Source organism: Amblyraja radiata, chromosome 7 (genome assembly GCF_010909765.2).
Source record: "Amblyraja radiata isolate CabotCenter1 chromosome 7, sAmbRad1.1.pri, whole genome shotgun sequence".
Classification (NCBI taxonomy): Eukaryota; Metazoa; Chordata; class Chondrichthyes; order Rajiformes; family Rajidae; genus Amblyraja; species Amblyraja radiata.
The window spans coordinates 64,351,905-64,374,880 of record NC_045962.1 but is presented as its reverse complement, the minus strand read 5'-3'; the positions used below and the strand labels follow the sequence as shown (position 1 = coordinate 64,374,880).

At 38.9% G+C, this 22,976-nt stretch overlaps 1 protein-coding gene across 1 annotated transcript in view; it reads left to right on the top strand.

The window, feature by feature from the left end:
• Nucleotides 1-22,976, top strand: part of lrp1b (LDL receptor related protein 1B) — a 1,292,371-nt gene that overhangs the window by 1,234,636 nt on the left and 34,759 nt on the right. Inside the window, exons 82-84 of the mRNA XM_033023505.1 lie at nt 10,230-10,394; nt 16,143-16,304; nt 21,333-21,507. Coding sequence (XP_032879396.1) covers nt 10,230-10,394; nt 16,143-16,304; nt 21,333-21,507 — 502 coding nt within the window. The remainder of the gene's footprint in view (nt 1-10,229; nt 10,395-16,142; nt 16,305-21,332; nt 21,508-22,976) is intronic.

The following is a 22,976-nucleotide window of genomic DNA, read 5'->3' as shown; positions in this document are numbered from 1 at the left end:
TCTGAAGTGTATAGACACATCCTATCTGCTCAAGTTCAAACAAATGCCTCAAAACTCATTGGCCGGCGGTTCATTCTACAGCAAGAAAATTATTCCAAACATACTGCTAAAGCAACAACGGAGTTTTTCAAAGCTAAAAAATGGTCACAAGAAGTGGCCAAGTCAATCACCCGATCTGAACCCAATTGAGAATGCCTTTTATATGCTGAAGAGAAAACTGAAGGGGACTAGCCCCTAAAACAAGCATAAGCTAAAAATGGCTGCAATACAGGCCTGGCAGAGTATCACCTGAGAAGACACCCAGCAACTGGTGATGTCCATGAATCACAGACTTCAAGCAGTCATTGCATGCAAAGGATATGCAACAAAATACTAAACATGACTATTTTCATTTACATGACATTGCTGTGTCCCAAACATTATGGTGCCCTGAAATGGGGGGACTATGTATAAACACTGCTGTGATTTCTACATGGTGAAACCTAAATGTATAAAAATGGCTTTTATTAAAATCTGACAATGTGCACTTTAACCACATGTGATTTTTTTTTTCTAATACAAATCTCAAATTGTGGAGTACAGAGGCAAATAAATAAATGATGGAACTGTGTCCCAAACATTATGGAGGGCACTGTATATAACTTGCCTCCACTCTGTTTCCTTGTGTTTTGAGGTGACTGATGAGGGCAATGTTGGAACCATATATTTTTTCACAAATGGGGCATGAGACACTTACATGCACGATCTACGCATAATTTTCACGCAAGAAAATCTTTGTTTAAAATTACCAGAATAAATGTATATCAGTTTTTCATGCAATTCCATTTTAATCCATGTCAATCTCATTTTCAAGAACTCTAGAACTTCTGAGCTGTTAAATGAATGTTGGGTATTTTGAATATTATGATGCTATTAGTGAAAATGGCATGACGATAAAAGCAATTGAATCCATTACTGCAGGAATCAGCACTGTTTAATGAACCATTGAAACTTTTAATTTCCGCCAAAGTCATTTGCAGGTAACACAGTCTGTGTACATATCTGTCTCAGGAAAGGGCACAAGGGAGGACTGATCAATGTGAATTAGATCAAAAAGTTTTCTGAGCAAGCATTTTGTAACATTTTCTCATTTTGGGCATGCAGTATAACTGCATATAATAGAGTCGTACCGAGCACTAATTTCAACTCAATAGAGCATAAAATTAGTCCGGATTTAAAATAGTGTACAACTCATCCATGCCCTCATCCCACTAAACAGTCTGGGTAACAGTTATGGCAACATATCTTTTTTTTACTGTGCAACATTGCATATGCTTAAAAATCTCTATGATTGTATTTCTGAGAGGATGAGAGGGAGAGAGGGAGAGGGAAAAGAGAGCATAGGTTCAAATTCATTAAACAGATTACTCAAGCAGCATTATGGTAGTCCCAGGGATGCACAACTATGAATAGATTATTATGAAGGCAGACCTCCAAGATCATAAGGGAGGGACATGATCTGCTTACTGCAACCACAGTTAACCTTCAAAAGGGAAAACAATTAAAAAATATTTGTAACTAGTAACTGTATTCATGTGCATGCATGGTTTAGCAAAACAAGTGGTAATGTTGTTAATGTAAAATGTTCATAGATTTGTTTTACTTGGGCTATTCACATTTCTATGTGCTAATAATCACTGATTATTGGTCATTAATATGTTGTTGGCACATATGATCTGGCTGCTAAACTGGTAGTGTTGACATAGTATAATCTTTAGGATTTACTGTATGCTGTATACCAGGATCTGGTCTTAATTTGAAAATGTCTGCAAATATTTTTCATTCTTGGTGTGGAAAATCATACACATAATATCATTTTTACTAGTGCGATTTTTATGGTTTCCAGTCCTGGGTGAGAAAATATTTATCCTTATTGCTCAGCTATCTTTTCAGGTGTAGAGGTAATGCAAAGCGGTTGATTATGGTAATGGGCAAAAAGGGTTAAAGTATGACAACATAGACTAGGTTTACATTGTCTTGAGCATACAGTGATAGTCTACTGAAGGTACTGAAGATGTTTACATTAGGTATCTGATAGTGGAATCTAGAACAAGGATTATAAATAGGGTTAGAGATGCTCTTGCTTCAATCAAGATTTCAGAAATTGCATAAAATATCATCAGTTTGAAACATTAATTGATTTCCTTCACAGATTCTTCTCAATAATTTACCACCATCAGTTTTTATTTCATATTTTCAGCATTCGCTGTTTGTTTTTGTCACAAATCTTGATCTCTGTCCTTGAAAATCCCACTGCGCAATTAAAAAATTGAGATTAATAGGGTTTTTTTGGCAAATGAAGTAGATTACAAAATTGTTTAGCAATTAAAGTGCAGATCAATCATTGTCTAGTTGCAAGACAAAACAAGGATCCAAAGTTTCTCTGATCCTATATTCTTCCCAAAGTACTTTGTGTTATTCCTTAGAAAATGCATGTGGGAATTCTAAACATTGCTAAAAGCAAAGCTAAATTATCAGAGCCTTTTCTAAACTGGTTTGATACAGTTTGTTATCGTATTATTAAACACATATTAATTCTTTATGTCTCCACGATATTTCATGTGACCAATATATTGAAGAAGAAATAAAGTCTGGCTATGATCCAATAAATTCAGTCTTATTGCTATGAAATATCACCTTTTGTGATTGATTGATTGATGCGTAACTTAACCGAGGTGCATAATATAAATACACCAAGCAGATAGAATGTTATGGCACAATGTTATATCTGTTGACTAACATTTCTATAATTAATTAAATAAAATTGATTAAAATACATTGGGAATATTGTTGCTTGCAATATGTCTGTTATATAGCTAATGAATGCTCGGTGGAGTGCATGTTTTATCATTGAGATTTCAGATTTTCCACTGAAGCAATACTCCTGTGAGTCCCCATTTATCAAAAATGACAGAAGTAATGCTGGTTGTATCAAAACAATATTAGTTATTTGGTTAATGTGACAAAATAAAGACAGGCAAGATAAAAGCAAACATGACTGTGTTTCATGACAAAGGAACAGAATTAGGTCGTTTGCCCCATCTAGTCTACTCCGCTGTCCAGTGGCTGATCTATCTTTCCCTCTCAACCCTATTCTCCTGCCTTCCCATAACCTTTGACACCCTTACTAATCAAGAACCTGTCAATCTCCACTTTAAATGCCCAATGACCCATTGTTTACCCAAATACCCAGTGTTTAAGTCATTGCGGTGCAGGCTCGAAGGCCTACTCCTGCACCTATTTTCTATATTTTCTATGTTATACCTCCCAACAAAATCTCCTTTCATCGACTTTTTGGAGTCATGTGATGCAGCGGTACCATAAAGATTGCTGATTTCAGTTCATGACGTGGATAGATCTACATCTCCGAATATAGATTTGAAAAATTCTCTTTTAAGGGGCCTTCTCTTCTATTTCTACTTTCCACTTTTTCTTTTTTCTTTTCTTTTTTTATTTTTTATATACACACTTCACGTTTTTCTACTCACTACCATCTATTTTTCCACTTTTTCCCCTTTCTATTGTTTTCTTTTTCTTGTCTTGCTTACTTCCTTCTCATAACATAAAACTAGAGGTTGTACATAGAATGGATTACGGTATGACATAGTTGGCACCTAAAATTAGGTGCCACTGTATTGTTTTGTACTGTATTAACTTCTAATAAAATAAACAAATTTTAAAAAAAATAAATAAATAAAATAACTCCCAACAATTATATCAGAACATTTAAAACATGCGTACAATTATCCTTAATTGTTTTTCAATCAATAAATTTCCCAGTATAAATATGGTATTTGGTGGTCAGTATTTCGGTTATGTGTGGCCTCTTCATGTGCCATAACGTTGCATTGTGCCATTAATTTTCCCTGGACCCTATGTCTTAATATCTGCATTACCAATACCTACCACAGCATTGGGTATTGTATACCTTCATTTTGCTTTGCTGAATTTTCGACTTTATGAATTCTAATTTGGCTGGAATTTTCTGCAGAAAAGAATGTACGTCATTATGGGCCTGTCCCACTTAGGCGGCTTTTTTGGAGACTTTTTTGGCGACTGCCACATGGTCGAGGGTGGTTGCCGGGGAGTCGCCTTCATGGTCGTGAGGAGTTCCCGCATGTTGAAAAAAGTAGCGGTGACTAGAATTAAGCCGCCATGGAGAGTAGCGAGAATTCTCGAGCTGCAGGTAGGTGGCCAGGATGTCCTAGTGGGTTGCCAGGAGGTCGTAGGTTCTCGTAGGTTGTAGCTGGTGCTGACCGGTGAATTTCATTGGCTCATTGGGGAAAAATAAAACTTAAGCAGTAGTTTTCAGAACCAAGAATAACCAACCGGTAATGTCCGCCGAGCTTCACAGCCGTTTTTCTCTGGTTTCTTAAAAGTTGTCTGCACTCCTTCTCACCCCCCCCCCCTCCCCTCTCCTCCCCTCCTCTTTTAAAGGACTTGCCGTACACTGTGCTTTAGCCGCCTTAATTACAGCGCCAACCTTCCTGTTCATCACAGTATCACCTTGGCTTTGCACTGTGTGAATTTCACTCAGACAGCGCTCCCCCCGCTTGCACCGTCTGCATAACGGGCTGGTGAAGGAAGGATGTGTGTGTGTTCCACTCTTACAATCGCCGTTCCAGTTGTCGGATTTTTATGCGACTGCCGGCAACTTGACAGTCGCCGGCAGTCGCCTGAAAAATTGCCGAAGTGGGACAGGCCCATTAGCATGGCTCACACTAGGCAGATTATGTCATCGGTGTGCATTGCTGACTTGACCACTGATTTTGAGATTGGACCATGACAATCCAGCTAATGTAGATGGCATGGAGGATTCAAAAACCCTCATCATGCAAATCTTTGCATTTAGCTGGGTCCTTGTTTCATTTTAGGTTAGTCAATGGATTCTACTAAGGGAAAGTTGATTATGTTTAAATTCTGGTGATTTCTGCACTAAAAATGGATACAGAGTTGTGTTTTGGACCTTAAGTTTGGACATGATCTTCTGAAGATTAGCCACGCCTTCTTGTGATCTGCCTTAGAGTGAGTATCATGAAGGTTGTGCATGGCAATGGGTTAAGTACCATTTCCCTTATTCATCAGCAGGCAAGGGAGAATGAGGAGAAACATTGCAAAACACAGCCATCCATTACAAGAGGGGTGTGGAAAAGGTTCTTCAGTTGGGTGTCCACCCATTGATATTTGGGAAGCAACAGCATATTGTGAATTATCAGTTCCTAAACCCAAAACTAAATCCTTGTTTTCAGTTTTGTCATTTAACACTCATGATAATTTTATTTTGCTACATTTTGGCTCTTTTGGTCAGCTTTTGTACAGACCCAACCACAAATATTCAATATAAAATCAAGAGAGGAGAAGATAACACACTCTTTTAATTATAATGGCATCAATGCCTATCTACCCTCCTTCCTCTCTCACCATGACACCCACCCTAATTATAATATTACCTGTGTTCCAACAGATACACATAATTAAAATTAGGGTAATACTCTCCAATGCAATGAAAACACAATTCATAATTAAAATGTTAATTATGCAAACACAATCCTCCTGCTTTCATTAAATAACATTTTAAAATGATCGGCCAATATGAGCATTACTTACCTTCAGTCATTTTCCTCATGCCGTGGTTAATTAAAGCAATTAAGAATTATATTTGTCAACTATTACCCTGATTTTGGGTTTTTTGTCCAATTTATAATTAGTTTGTTGAGTATCAAACTCAAGTAACATTCTTGCTCTTTCATTCTTTGCTTATGTTGGCAAACTTGCCTCTTGTTGATATTCCAATCTGTAAAATGTCCTTTTTCTTTTTACACGCATTGAGACTTGTGACCAGTGTAGTTCCATATTCAGCTTGCCCTCATCTTTTGAACCAACTATGTCTCCTCCCAAATGATATATTATGAATGTGCCTACTTCACCTCCTTTACGGTTTGGCTTTCAGAGAAAAAAACCCTACAGTTTAACCAGTCAAATAATTGACAAGAATTATATTCTCATTATATTTTCCCCTTGCAAAAATACATGAATTTCTATCATATTTATTGCATCTCTGCAATAGTTTTCATTGTAATAGTATTGTGTTCTTAATATAGTAAAATATGCTGAATTATTAATTGAAGCTTTAACAAACAAAAATTGTTAGTGAAGCACAATAGAAAAGATGAAAGTCAAAAGAAGTTTGAAATTACAAAGGCAGCTTTGAAGAATTGCAGAGATCTCAGAAGGCTACAGGAAGGCATGGATTCATGGTTAACACAAGGACAGCTCGGGCTCAAGTTTCAGCCTCAGACAAGTGACGATGAAATGGAAGCAGTTGATGACATGATATAGATCAAAGACATCGGCTTCTATCTGTGTAAGATTTAGACAAAAGTAAATTCACATCCACTGAGGGATGTTGGATAACCAACATAGAACAACAAAGGTGCCAAGTGAGGTGGTGATGAGGTAGAGCTGAATATAGATATGTCAGTGGGTCAGGCAGCATCTCTGGAGAAAATTAATAGGTGATGTTTCGGGTCTTCTGTAATTTTATAAACCACTATATGATTGTTCCTCACCCATTTACATTCCCGTGAGAATAAGCCCAGCCTAACCAATCTCAATTCAGCACCCCATACCAGTGAGAATAAGCTAACATAGTTTTACCTCCCTTGAATTTTGGGTCTGATTTTGGAAGTTTGTCAGGATTACCATGAATGTAACCATTCGTTTCCCCCAACACTGGTCATTTACTATAGGATCTGACCACCTTTGACCAGCAACCTATGAGGTTAAATACATTTCAAAGTGTTGATTTAATATTCCTTGTAGATGGCTGATTCTATTATATTTAGTTTCTCCCAATATTTCCTGAATTATTTCTCCCATTCCAAAACTATTACAATCCCCACCTTGAAATCATTGAACTTGAAGCTTGTTTGGCCTGCATTGTTCAGTTATTCGATGGATTAATGAAGGTTTCTGAATTCCTGACCTGGAAACTATTGGCATTGGGCAAAGTAGCTGGTTTCTTACTAGCAGGAAGAAAACTGAAAGAAAGCCAGAGGGAAAGATCACCCTTGGCAATCTCTCTTACTCTCACATCATGGATTGTGCAGAAAGCACCAAAAAAAACCTGGGAAAAATTAGTTTGAAAAATTAAATCCCTCCTCTCCAGCTGACAACGCAGCATAACTGAGGTCTAGAAAGATTGTTGGAAGAACATCTTCTATCAGCACAAAATAGCAATGCATTGTCTTTGGTCTATGTATTTGGTCTGATCTATCTCACAGATACACAGAGCCCAGACCCAGCACCAATGTAGAATTGTGCCCACATTCTTGGTATAGCTGATACATTTTTCAAATATCTGCTGTACATTATTAGATGAACTGGGTTACAAGTTACAGTCATAGATTTATAAAGCATAGAAGCAGAGTACTGTATGTGTCCCGTGCTGGAGCTGCCTCTCGAAAGATCAAAACACACTCTTGAACCATTGTTCGATCACAGATAGTTTATGGGAATGAACACTGTTTTGGGGTCATACACCTGCAAGATGCAATGAGAAAACAGAAAATATCAAACTTCAGTATGTTGGACAGGATCTTTGAGAGTAGATGGTGGTGTTAAATCTTTAGGCTGATAAATGTCATCAAAAAAGAAGCTGGCAATAGTTCATTGACTTCAAGTGTCAACCTTCCGATCTCATCAGGTGCTCAGTATTCATTGCATTGTATTACATATTTCCGGTAGCAGGAGTATTTTCCATTTTGATCTAATTGGCTTTTGACCAAATTGTTTCGTCCCAGTGATACAGTTTGCAGACTGTCACAGTCTCAGTGACAAAGAGCTGTTGGCCATAGTCTCCATAATATTGCTTTCTGTGTGTTCCAAGGACAAATGTGACATATTTGGTTGAAATGACATTGATAAACAATATCTACTTCATATTTTTGATTTATTGTGTAATTTAAACCACATGATATGCCACCACCTTGTGACATATTCTAATCTATGTGTTAATCCATACCTGACACATAAATGGCAGCAGAAATTATATTTCCATGGATATAGAATGTCAATGCCAGGGTAACAACATTTTTCTTGTGCAAATATAATAAACATGATTACAAATAAAATAGCAGTCTTCTAGCCATATAAAGAAATAAATCTTTGGGATTCATTCTGGAATTATCCAATTGCTTGAGCTTGTGGAGATATTGGAAATGTTGAAAATAAAATCTTCAGAAAATAAATTTACAAAATGTTTCTATCTATTGCATAAAGGGCTTTCAATAGGAAATATTGATACCAAAAGATTATCTGCTCTGGTTATTATACAGATACCTAGAGAATATCAAGCTAGTAATCTCCTACATATTAACCATTCAATTTGAAGGAGAATTCTTGATGGGATTCCTTAAGAAACTCAAATGATTTAACCATCCACCTCTGATGGATTCAATGCTGCCATCAGTCTTTGCAGATGTCAATACTGCTACTTCCGAGTTGGAAGATTATGGAATTTTGTCTTTCTCCAAAAATCTGCATACATTTTTTATGCTGGCATGCCAATGAATGTGTGACTTTTTGAATGACATAGTCATAATGGAAACAGATCCTTCAGCACAACTTGTCCATGCCAATCTAAGCTAGCTCCATTTGCCTGTGTTTGGCCCATATCCCTCTAAACCTTTCCCATGAGGGTCATAGCGTGGAAACAGGCCCTTCAGCCCAAATGTTTCTTAAACATTGCGATACTACGTGCCTCAACTACCTCCTTTGGCAGCTCATTCCATACATCCATCTGTGTGAAAAGGTTACCCCTCAGGTTCCTATTAAATCATTCTGCCCTCAACTTAAACCTATGTCCTCTGGTTCTTGAATCCCCTATTCTGCGCAAGAGACTCTGTGCATCTACCCAATCTATTCCTCTCATGATTTTGTCCATCCCTCATCTTCCTGCACTCCAAAGAATGAATGTACCTGTTCAATGTAAAAGCAAGACTCCATTTACCATGCAGGTACTATCACAACATTTAAGAAACATTTTGACAAGTGTAGCGGCAGATTTTCATATCTTTCGAGAAATTAACTCCCTAGCCGCCTTTTGGAATGGCATGGATAAGGGGAATATCTTCGATACGCATGCGAGCTGGCTCAGAGACCTTCAGAGCTTCTTCACAGATATGGCTTCAAAACACAGTCTTTTGATTAATAAATGTTTTATTGTTGATAGAAAACAGTAAGATACATCCAAATTTCTTCTGACATTACTACAATCTTCATCAAACTCCAGCTTATTACTTCAAACATTAGAAAACTCCTCGTGTCTCCATTACACTTCACATGATCTCCTTTATGGCTTGCCTGGTCGAAGGGTTAACCTTCTCCCAACTCGCTCCAAACTGCACTAAAAACTAAACTTCTGCGCAAGCATCTTAGCTCCAAACACGCCCAAAAACACGTCATAAATCCCACCCACAATATAACGGGCAGTCTAAAATTTAAAGGCACATGCCATCATCAATGACTTGCAAAAGAAGCCAAATGGCCACAACAACAAGTACATAGATAGGATAGGTTTAGAGGGATAGGATATATAAAACGCTGGCAGGTGGGACAAATGTGGGTGAGAAATTTTGGTCAGTTTGGGCAAGTTTGACCAGAGGGCCTGTTTCCATGCTGCAATGACTCTATGACTGATTCTATGACCACCTTCATTGAAGTAAAAATCCACATATATCCAGCTTGAACTCAAGCAGGAACTGTCCTTGGTGTCCAGACCAACATCTAGCCATCAATCAACATTACTAAAATAAATCAATTGGTTATTTTTTAAAAAGACACAAAATCCTGGAGTAATTCAACGGAACAGCCAACATCTCTGGAGAACATGGATAGGTGACGTTGAGACCCTTCTTCAGACTGACTTTTTCTGCAAACCGGCATCTGCAGTTGCTTGTGTCCACACTCAATTGGTTATTACTTCATTTGTGTTTGTGCTTTTTGTGTTTTAAGTTACTGCCACCTTTTCAATATTCTCATAGACTTTTCAAAATTTTAAATGGTTTTGCAACATCTTCAAACTAAAATCCTCGAGCTTAAGTATCCCACAAAATAAAATGTATATTTTGCTATCACTAATCTCAAAGTCTGAACAGACATATTGATACTTGTTCCTGTTCTTATTACAGGAAGTACCTGCGACCTAGTGTGTTTGAATGGTGGAACGTGCTTTGTGAATGAGCGTGATCAGCCAAAGTGCAAATGCAAGCCTCAGTACTCAGGACAGGAATGCGAAACTGACCAGTGCAGAGATTATTGTCAAAATGGAGGAATCTGTTCAGCATCAACATTAGGTATTGTAAATAGTTACCCAGTTGCAGCAAGAGATGTTTAGTCTGACTGCATGGAACATCTATGTTCATTCCATAAATATGACTATAATAATGTGTTAAAATTGACATTCACATTGTGCCAATGCTAATAACTATAACACATTTTGTTTGATTGAATTAAATGAATTAACCTAGAACTTGCCCCTGCATCATCTTCATAGTGTGTAATAGAACCAAAATACGCACCTTGGACACTATTGTTAAGTCCTGTAGATAGACACAAAATGCTGGAGTAACTCAGCAGGTCAGGCAGCATCTCTGGAGAAAAGGAATATGTGACATTTAGGATAAAGACCATTCTTCACACCCTCCATGCTGCTGGCTCGAACACCATATGATCTGACTCTCCTGTGTCCTATTGCTTCCCCCCTCCTACAGGGAACATCAGTACTGATTCCCCCTTTTTAACCAGGTTATCCCAACTAACCCCCAGCTATACATTCACACTTCACACTTGCCTTGACATCCTTCTTTCCGATACAGAATGCTCCGTCCTCAGAGGCCTCACTCACCTTTGCTCCTCCTGCGCCCAAACTCAACGTGTTCCAGGTCCACCACGACATAGAGCTTTTCTGCTGTAGTTTCCGTCTCCGTGCAGTTTTCTATGGGAAAGTGTTTTTACCCCCCAGTGATGACCCTTTCACCCATCTCCACCGGTCCGCCTCTTTATGAACTCCCACTCCCCTCTCAAGACCTTTTCTTTTCTAACAGCCTGCGTGAATGGTCTGAAGATGGGTCTCAACCAAAAACGCCACCTGTTCCTTTTCTCTAGAGATGCTGATTGACTCGCTGAGTTACTCCAGCATTTTGTGTCTATCTTCAGTGTAAACCAGCATCTGCAGAACCTTCCTATACATTGGTAAGTTTGGTACCCTTTCCTTTGAGCCCTGCAGAACAAATGGAGGAAGACACAATATATGGGACACTAGGAAGCATGGGCTGGAGGTTTGAGGTTGGATTGAGGTATTTGTGAGAGAGCTGAGGTGGCTGGCAGGAGGGCTGAATTTGGAGCCTTGATCAGAGAGGTACGGAATTTTCAAGTTTCAGAGTGCAGGATCTAGAGGGAGGTCAAGAGTCAGTCAAAACATTGATCGCAGTGTTGAGTCCACTTGCAGAACTGGGGAAGTTGACCTTGGAGGGAGAAGAGAGGCAATGTGAGATCAGAGGATGGAGATTTTTTTTTCTCTGAGAGGCCATAGTCAAATAACAAGGGCAAAGTCAAATTTTGAGTGACATTATTTGACTTGGAAATGTTCATAATTGTAACTTATACTAGCAAAAAAAAATAAAAAAATCAAATGCAATGTTGCAGGTATGAATTTCTACATTGCTGTATTCTTAGCCAGAATATGTGGGGGGAAAAACAAACCTACTATTTCCTTCATTTTGACTCATTGCCCTGTATATTTGAGATTTTTAATGGCAATAGTACATTATAAACCAAGGCTGATGTTAGACATAGACATAAACAAAAGGTGCAGGAGTAGGCCATTCGGCCCTTCGAGCCAGCACCGCCATTCAATGTAGGCATATAGTTGTATTTTCACCACATCCAACGGGATCTCACCACTGGCCACATCTTCCCTCCTCGCCTTTCAGCTTTCCACAGAGACCGTTCCCTCCTTAACTCTCTGGTCAATTCCCACACAAACCACCCCCTCCCCTGGTACTTTCCCTTGCAACTGCAGGAAATGCGACATTTGTCGCTTTACTTCCCCCCTTGAATCCATCCAAAGACCCTACCAGTCTTTCCAGGTGAGGCAGAGGTTCATCTGCACCTCCTCCAACCTCATCTATTGCATCCGCTACTCTAGGTGTCAACTGATCTACATCGGTGAGACCAAGTGCAGCTTGGTGATCGCTCCGCCTAACACCTCCGCACGGTTCGCATTATCCAACCTGATCTTCCCGTTCTTGCCTCCAAAGTGAATAATCTCACATTTATCCACATGATACTACATCTGCCATGCATCTGCCCACTCACTCAACTTGTCCAAGTCACTCTGCATCCTCATAGCATCCTCTTCACAGTTCACACTGCCACCCAGCTCTGTCATCTGCAAATTTGCTAATGTTACTTTTAATTCCTTCATCTAAATCATTAATATATATTGTAAATAGCTGTGGTCCCAGCATCGAGCCTTGCGGCATCCCACTAGTCACTGCCTGCCATTTGGAAAGGGACCCGTTAAACACTGCTTTTTGTTTCCTGTCTGCCAGCCAATTTTCTATCCATCAATACCCTACCCCCAATACCATGTGCTCTAATTTGCCCACTAATCTCCTGTGTGGGACCTTATCAAAGGCTTTCTGAAAATCCAGGTACACTACATCCACTGGCTCTCCCTTGTCCATTTTGCTTGTTACACCCTAAAAATATTACAGAATATTTGTCAAGCATGATTTCCCCTTTGTAAATCCATGCTGACTTTGGCGGATCCTGTTACTGCAATCCAAATGCGCCGCTATTACATCTTTGATAATTGACTCCAGCACCTTCCCAACCACCAATGTCTAGCTAACCTGTCTATAATTCCCTGCTTTCTCTCTCCCTCGTTTCTTAAAAAGTGGGATAACATTAGCTGTCCATCAATCCACAGGAACTGATCCAGGTTGTTATTTCTTTTTATCTATGGTATTACTACTAATTATACATGTACAAGAAAGGAAAAAAAGGTGAAACTAACAACACAAAATAGTTCTAAATTATGTTTTTTTTGTTGAAATATGCCTTCTTGTAATATTTTAAAATGCCTGTTTTGCAGATAACATTAATGTTCCAATCTAGTCTCCCTACAGATTTGTGCTGGCTCTTGTAAAACATCTGTGGTATTTTAGAAATGCCTTGCAATGTAAAGTCATGTTTACAGATGCAGCCCCCTAACTGCAAAATGTTAATGAATACATTTCATTATGTGTGATTGATGCTTTGCATCCGGCCCATTGTTGCTAGTTTGTCCCTCATACTTATTGCCCTTCACAGACATGCAGTTATAATGTGTCTACTTTAATGTCCCATTTGAGTTATCAATAAAATCATGACAGATGAGCCATTCATGAATAGTGCAAATTTACTTTTACAGCTGAAATGTGTTGCTTCCTTCAAGCTATGGTCAGGAATCCTAATGCCAGTAAAAAAAAACAGAAGACAAACTGACATGCTGTGCTAACCAGGGAGTCATTCTGCATGTCATTGCTTAATTGTATTTTAAGCACTGCTAGTACTACCATTATGCATTTTATAATAGAAACTTCAGCATGTTACCAATAATCTGAATATTTCTTTCTAATATGCCTATCTAATGGACCATACTGACAGCTAATGGAAATTTATTTTTTTGCAGCACAAGAGAATCACTTCCCCAAAACTATCCCCATTTCTTACTTCTATATTTAGATAATATTTGCAAACGATCATAAGATCATGTGACTGGCGCAGAATTAGACCATTTAGCCCATTAAGTCTACTCTGCCATTCAATCATGGTTGATTTTATCTCTCCCTCCTAACCGCATTCTCCTGTCTTCTCCCCATAACCTCTGACACTTGTACTAATCAACAATCTATCTATCTCTGCCTTAAATATATCCACTAATGGCATCCACACCCTTCTGTGGCAAAGAATTCCACAGATTCACCACCTTCTGACTAAAGAAATTCCTCCTCATCTCCCTAAAATAATGTCCTTTAATTCTGATGCTCTGACCTCTGGTCCTAGATTATCCCACTAGTGGAAACATCCTCTCCACATCCACTCTTTCCGAGCCTTTTACTATTCTATACATTTCAATGAGTTCCGCCCTCATTCCTCTAAACTCCAGCGAGCACAGGTCCAGTGCCATCAAACATTCATCACGTTAACCTACTCATTCCTGGGATAATTCTTGAAAACTTCTCTGGACCCTCTCCAGAGCCAACACATTCTTCCTCAGATATGGTGCCCATAATTGCTCACAATATTCAAAATGCGGCCTGGCCAGCGCCTTATAGAGCCTCAGCATTACAAAAGCTGACTAAAGTCAGGTAATAGTAGAATCTCAGTTGGGTGATGCTCATTGTAGGCAGTCACGTAATAAGATTGTAACTGTAAAGCACAAATTCAACAGCACATCAGTTGGAACAAAATAGGCTGAGGATAAAGCAACTTATATCTAATAACAAAGAACACAAAGTGCTGGAGTAATTCAGCTGGCCAGTCAGCATCTCTGGAGAACATAGACATATGACTTTTTGGGTCAGGACCTTCTTCAGACTGAAAGTGGTGGTCGGGGGGGGGGGGGGGGGAAGCTAGAAGAAAGGAGGGGCAGGATAAGGCCTGGCAAGTAATAGGTGGATGCAGATGAGAGGGGGGGGGATTGATAAGTAGATGGTTGGACAAAGGCCAGAGGCTAAAAGACAGAAGGTGTGAGACAAACGGATTGAAGATTTACAAATTAGCTAGAAGAAGGAGTGTAGGTAGAAAGGGAGGGGAGAAATAGTCATAGAGTGATACAGTGTGGAAACAGGCCCTTCGGCCCAACTTGCCTACACCAGCCAACATGTCCCAGCTGCACCAGTTCCATTGCGTTTGGTCCATATCCCTCCAAACCTGTCCTATTCCTGTATCTGTGTAACTGCTTGTTAGATGTTGGGATAGTCCCTGCCTCAACTACCTTCTCTAGCAGCTTGTTCCATACACCCACCACCCTTTGTGTGAAAAAGTTACCCCTAAATAGATGAGAGTCCAGGTGCAGCACAGGGGAGAGAAGGGAGGGGGGAAAAGTAAAGAGGGGGGGGGGGGAAAGGGGAGGGTGGGGAAAGGTGTTTGGTCATTGCTTAAAATTCAAGGAAGGCAAGTATGGGAATAGAAAGACGAGTTACATGGATAAAACTGGGATATGCACTAGGCCTTGGCAAAATGAGCACAAGTGGTCAGCGAAACAGTCGCTGAGTCTACGTTCGGTCCCACTGATGTAAAGGAGACCATAATGGCAACATAAAATGCCATAGATGAGGTTAGAGGAGGTGCATGTGAACCTCTGTCTCACCTGGAAGTACTGCTGGGGATCCTTGGGGATGGTCATGAGGGAGGAGATATAAGGACAGGTGTTCCATCTCCTGCAATTGCAGAGGAAAGTGCCTGGGGAGGGAGTGATTTGGTGGGAAGCGATGTGCGAACCAAGGGGTTGTTGAAGGAACGCTCCCTGCAGAAGACAGAAAGAGGTGAGGATGCGAGGTTATGACAGGTGGTGCGATCACATTGAAGGTGATGGAAATATCAGAGAATGATGGGTTGGATGCAGACGCTGGTTGGATGAAAGCCATATCTAGGACTGAATGTCAGTCCGATAAACATCAGCACAAAAATTGAAATGTTGTGAAAGGTGTTCAAAGGTTCAAAGGTTATTTTATTGGTCACATACACCATAGGTGTAGTGAAATACTTTTTGCCAATGCAGCACATAAAAGAAAGAATACAGACATAACAATAATAAAGAGATTTAAACATAAAAAAACATCCCCCCACAATGGTTCCCATTATGAGGGAAGGCACAATGTCCAGTCCCTATCCCATGTCCACCGTGTCAGCATTAATCCAAAAACACATGCTGAACTGTTTAAACTATACTTTGATTCAGTTTTGTTTGTCCACTCCAATATGTGCATTTACTGACTGGACAGCTGTTAAAGTCTTTCTGTCTATCACCGTTTTCTTTCCAATCTATTTAGGAAAACCAGCTTGCCGATGTCCAGTAGGATTTACTGGTCCAACCTGTAAACAAAGAGTTTGTGACAGTTTCTGTCTCAATGAAGGGATTTGTGACGTCAACTCGGGAAATCAACCTTTTTGTTACTGCCCATCAGATTTTACAGGAGACAGGTGTCAATACAGTGAGTTACATGATAGTGGTTTTCACTGGAAAAAGCATACATTATCTCTGGTAGAGGAACTGGTGTGGTTTAATTCAGTGAATATGCCATGGGAAGATTAATAGCAACAGATTACGAGCTAGATTGTTCACGTTTCCGGAGTAGAATTAGGCCATTCGGCCCATAGAGTCTACGCCATTCAATCATGGCTGATCCCTGCTTCTTAATCCCATTTCTCTGCACTTCTCCCCATAACCCTTGACACCTGTTCTAATCAAGAATGTGTCTATCTCTGCCTTAAAACTGTACTCTGACTTGCCCTCCACAGCTCTCTGTGACAATGAGTTCTACAGATTAACTACCCTCTGACTAAATAAGTTCCTCCTCACCTCCTTTCTAAAAGAGCGGCCTTTAATTCTGATGCTATGACTTCTGGTCATAGACTCTCCCACCAATGGAAACATTCTTTCCACGTTCACTCTATCTATGCCTGTCATTATTCTGTAAGTTTAAATGAGGTCCCTCCTCAACCTTCTAAACTCCAGCAAGTGGTGCTGGCAAACGCTCATTTGTGAGCAATGGAAGAAAAATGTTGAAAGATGATGGATGTTTAAGTCAAAAATTGAGATCATCGTGTTAATTGTGGGTCTGTACACTTAGCAGCCTTAATGACTTCCAGATTAAGGTAGTCCAATGAGAATTAATACTAGAAAATAAATAATTATTGTTTGATCGAAGTAACTAAATGAAGTTGAAGTTAAATATTTGAACAAAATTAAAATAGTATTTTAATTTAAAAATGAAAGGCAATAATGCAAAAATATCTGACCATATATAACCATATAACCATATAACAATTACAGCATGGAAACAGGCCATCTCGACCCTTCTAGTCCGTGCCGAACACGTATTCTCCCCTAGTCCCATATACCTGCTCTCAGACCATAACCCTCCATTCCTTTCCCGTCCAGATAACTATCCAATTTATTTTTAAATGATAAAAACAAACCTGCCTCCACCATCTTCACTGGAAGCTCATTCCACACAGCCACCACTCTCTGAGTAAAGATTCCACTTTCAGGGAACTATGCAGTTATTCCCAGATCCCTCTGTTCACCTGCATTGTTCAATTCCCTACCATTTACCATGTACGTCCTATTTTGATTTGTCCTGCCAAGATGTAGCACCTCACACTTATCAGCATTAAACTCCATCTGCCATCTTTCAGCCCACTCTTCCAACTGGCATAAATCTCTCTGTAGACTTTGAAAATCTACTTCATTATCCACAACCCCCCCTATCTTAGTATCATCTGCATACTTAGTAATCCAATTTACCACCACCATCATCCAGATCATTGATGTACATGACAAACAACAGTGGACCCAACACAGATCCCTGTGGCACCCCACTAGTCACTGACCTCCAACCTGACAAACAACCATCCACCATTACTCTCTGGCATCTCCCATTCAGCCACTGTTGAATCCATCTTGCTACTCCACCATTAACACATAAAAAAATGTTGGAATTAGAGTTGCAAAGTCATACAGCACACAAACGGGCCCTTTGGCCCAACTAAGTTGTCGATAAAGATTAGTCCTATTTGCACATATTTGTTGCATATCCCTCCGAACATTCCTGTCTATTTTACTTGTTCAAATATCTATTAAATCTTGTTATTTTACCTTCCTGAACCACTTCCCCAAGGAGTTAATTCCACCTACCCACTATCCTTTATGTGAAAGTTGCCCCTCGCTCTGCTATTAAATCTTTTCCCCTCACACCTTACACCTATAACCTCTAGTTCTTAATTCCCTAACCCTGGTAAAAAAAATGTACGTTCACCCAATCAGTACCCTCATGATTTTATACACTCCAAGCAATGGAGTCCAACTTCCCTAACTGTACTCCCTATAAATCAGTCATTCATGTCCTTGTAAATCTTGTCAGCACTTTATTTATTTTGTTATTAATATCTGCAAAGTGACAGATGAGTTTGACAGAATTTTCTACCTGATTTTTTTGTAGCAAATGCTGACAATTCTTGAAAGGGCTGGGCAACTCACAACAAAAATAAAAGTAAAGGTCAATCAAACAAAGCTATCATAATTGGAGCTATTAAAATGAATAGTTGCAGGTGACTTTTTAAACACTGAAAAGATAGGCTAAGTACTACACGCTATGTAATAGTCCTTTCAATCAGTTGAAGATACAAGAATGGCAAAATTTGGGACACACATGATGAGGAACATAAGAATTACCACAAAAAAAAAACATATACAAATTTCTACCAAACCATCCAGGTGGTATTATGATTGAGCAATAATGGGGAAGGCTTCAAACCAAAAAGTGAGCATATACTTAGATCATGCATTAGATCAATTCACATTATATGTTATTTTCAACAGTGCAAGAGCACTAAATTACAAAGATCAAGTAATGTATTGGAGATGATGAAATTTGAAACAAAAACAAAATAAAAACAAACATGAACCCCACCAAGCAGTATCTGTGGGAAAGTGAAAACAGTTATTAATTCAGATCTACCCAACAACCCAAATAAAATCGCCATAGTCTGGATAATGTGAATGCAAACACATTATTTAATTTAACTCCATAATTTACCATCTTTCCATCTACTTAAACTTCATAAATGATAATGTTTCCATTATCAAATATTGAGAGGTTACAGACAAGTGTTTTTGCTCAATGTTTTTTTTAATTTCTCCAATTCCTTCTAAGAGTTCACACTTTCCTCAGGTAACATTTTATTTTAATGTATCCTTTCAATAAAGTAAACTCAAGAACTTTACCTGGAAACCCTTCTATTCCACACTTTTAACTCTCAGCAAAATTCAAATTATTCCTGACCTTGATTTTTCTATTACTATTTTTATCAACCTCCAAAAAGGTATTCTGACTTTCAACTTTATGTCTCCTTCTACTGTGCATAACTATCAACTGGGTTGCAAATATTGCTATCATAAGATATACTTTGCCAACAACATCTTTTCCTGGTTTGTTCATATCAACAACTCATTAGTTACAATTAACTCATCTTTTCTCACCACCCATTATTTTGTATTCATATCAAGTTTTTCAGTTGCATCTTCCACAAGAATTTCTCATGCTCTCACATTTGCAACCTGAGTGGGCAGAGTTGCATCTTTTCCTCTTCCTCACCCGCATCTGTCATTGCCCTACCTATCCGATGGCAGGGTGCAGAATTTTCATGACATCTTCTGGTTTGGATATGCAAAACTGAAACCATTCTCTTCAGCAGCTTTTCATTATACGGAAAGTACGAAGTCTCCCTTCTGATTTCATCACAGCTCATAGACCAGAGTTCTGCCTTAATAACATTGCCCTCAATCTCTCCCTGTGTGAAAGATCCACATCCCTGTCATCCCTAGCCTCATCAATGTGTAAACATGTTATGAATTACATCAATCAAAATCTTCAACACCACTTTCTATCTCCAGTCACCCTGTATCTCAGTATATGTAACAATAATATATTGTACCTATAACAAGTTTACCTCTCATTCCCATTCCCTGTGCTTCCACATATATTGTTCCTTACCTTGGTATTTCAACCCCCACTTTTTTTCATGGCTTCAAGTATTATTTTATTTACACATGTTTTCGCCTGTACTGTCCCTCCTCCCTGTCTCTGCTCATCGGGTATTCTTTCATAAAATGATCTGAGACATTAATATGTATAACTTAGCACAGTAGTCAGAAGTTTCTGAACAGGTTCACCAATTCCCAATTGGGATATGAGATTGGAAATAATCTCTCTCCTAATACTGTTAGGCTACATTATTGTTAAAATGTATAGTTCTATCACTGTATGATTAGATAAGATTGAAGTTTATAAAATCAATCAAATGCTGATTGATTTAGCTGAATATAGCTCTAACATAGCTGAATTGAACTGAATCTAATATCTTTTGACTCTTGGGATTCATATGACAACTCATTTTTTTTCTGATTATCTTTATACAGTATCATTACAGCATTGAATCACTTAATGACAAACTTCAAATTGTGTTATTCAATAATCTCATGAATATATCTATTATTATTCAATATTTCTTTCAATTGAATAACATCCATCAGCAGACATTTCCCTATCAACGCTACTACATCTATTTAATATTACATGATGCAGGGATATTCCCTCATCTGGCCTGTCATAACTGTGATTTAATTAGAATCATAGAAAATTTACTACTCAGATCGTCATTTGTTCAATTGGATCTGTGTCATTTGATAAAGAACTATGTAATCAAATCCAATTTCCAGCACTTGATCTTTAGCTTTGCTCTTTAAATGCAGATCAAGGCACTTATTAAAATGGAGCCAGGGTTGTGCTTTAAGCACCATTCAGGTGGTGAGGTCCATACTCTGATCTAGCTTGAACATAACATGCCTCCTTACCTCCACCTCCCTCAGGATCAAATGTGACTTGCTTCACTTTCTTCTCTGGGTTCTGAAGTGGCTGTTAAGGCCATTGTAAGAATTGCAGATTTAAACAAATGGGACAGAGGGTGTATTACTTTTGCTGCTTACCCAGGCAATACCAGGGTACTTCTTGGGTGATGGATAGCTTTAAAGTTCCAAATGTTCCAAATGGCATCCTGAATGCTTCTTCTTCACCTTGAGTGGTCAAAGACAATTATCCATTTTTATAAGATACAAACGCTGAATTTTGAGTCAACAGATCTTTAAATTAATCAGTGATCGAGGTTATATATTTGTTACAGAGAAGATTATATTGTGAAAGCAATGTCAAGGGTTGAATTTGCAGTAATCTTTAAATTAGATGCATTTACTTTATTTTTATTGCAATAAACTTAACGTATATTCCTTATTATTAGGACATTTCCTGACTATGCTTTTAAAAAGAGCATTCTCTGACTTTAAGGAATCAAATACCCCTTGTAGAAATATTTTCTTCAATGAAAATACTTACAATTGACATTATTAATATTTACGTTAATACTGTAACTTAATTTAACAAATGTATTTCATTGGTTTCTAGACATGTGCTATAACTACTGCATGAATTTAGGAACGTGCAGGATAAACAATGATGGTAGTGCTCGCTGTATCTGCTCACCACAATTTGATGGGCCTAAGTGTGAAGTGGATAAATGTGAAGTGTGTCAAGGTGGACAGTGTGTTGTGCACAAAGAGACTGGACAAGTAGCTTGCAAGTAAGTAAACTTTTGCTCAATATTGAAATATATTGTTATAAAGTAAAAGCAACCCAACACTGTAAGCCAGCACTATTGGATGCCTGCAACTGATCTCCACCCATTTGCTGCAAGTTGCTTGATAGATTATAATAACTTTCATTCAGAATATTGGCCTGCTTTTTTCATCTTTAGGGCAAATTACATATTTTGGCTGGAATGTATTTTCCATTTTATCACTGTTTAATTAATTTATGTTCTTATCGTCCCTTTAAATCACGTAATTACTGATTTTATTAACCAAAGGACAAGGACAGAACAAGTTTTAGTCTTTTGCACCACCTAGCTTCTTTGCAGGAATTCATAATATACGCACAAATAATACTTGCTTGTGAATATGGTTTGTCACAAAGTGCAAGCTTTTTCACTGTTTTGTTTTTGTGCAATTTTTGTCTCGTGGCTATGGGTTTAACTGATTTATTGTTAATCTTGATGGTGAGCAATAAAGGAACTGACCTATCTGTCCACTTTGGGATGTTGTGCAAATTTGTTGTAGGAAATAGTCTTCATGTGTATCTGTCATCATTGTATTTCTAATTGTTGGCTACCAGGGATTGGGAAATGGCAACAAAAATAGAGGTAATGAATTGCTGTGGTATATCCAGTGTATGGTAAACACCGCAAACAAGGTGCGGCAGATGGAGGAAATACATAAACAAGTTGATTAAATGCCAATGGAAATATTGTTTTATGCTGGATTGTGCTTCAGCTGCTTGGGTGCTATTCCAGCTTCATCCATCTGGCCAACTGGAATGTCTTCCATCATGCTTGGCTTGCGCATTTTGATAAAATGGGCTTTTGGAAATCAGAAGGTGAACTAGTCACTGGAATCTCTACCCTCAAACCTGGTCTGGGGGGTCAGTTTTTCGAACATTGATGTTTTTAGATTCTCAGATAATAATTCCTTTTAGTATTTATGAACGATGGGCAAGGCCCTCTCGTTTTACTGGTTGAGGCTTAAGTAATGTGTAATTTACCACATCAACCCATCCTTTTACATTGTCCAGATCTTGATGCATACAGACTTAGACAGCGTTGCCATTTGAGTAATATTAAATGGTGCACTTTGTCATTCAGAAATCAGTGAACAGCTTAAGGTCATACCAAAAGAGTCATGGAGTCATGCAGCACGGAAACAGACTCTTCAGTCCAACTTGCCCTTACCAACCAAGAATACCCCGAAAACCCGGGGGGGGGGGGGGGGGGGGTGGTGCAAAGGGGACACGTCCTCCCCATGTTTTGAGTTTTTGTAATCCGGACTTTAAAACCCAATGAAATCTCCGCTTTCCGCGAGACAGTGGGGGTGGGACTGCTGATCGAGGGCGCAGATTGGACGAGAGAGTCGTCGGTCAGCAGGCAATGGGGGCGGGACATGATGATTCAGTGCGATGATTGGAGGAGGGAGGAGTGGGGGGTGGGACTGAGGATAG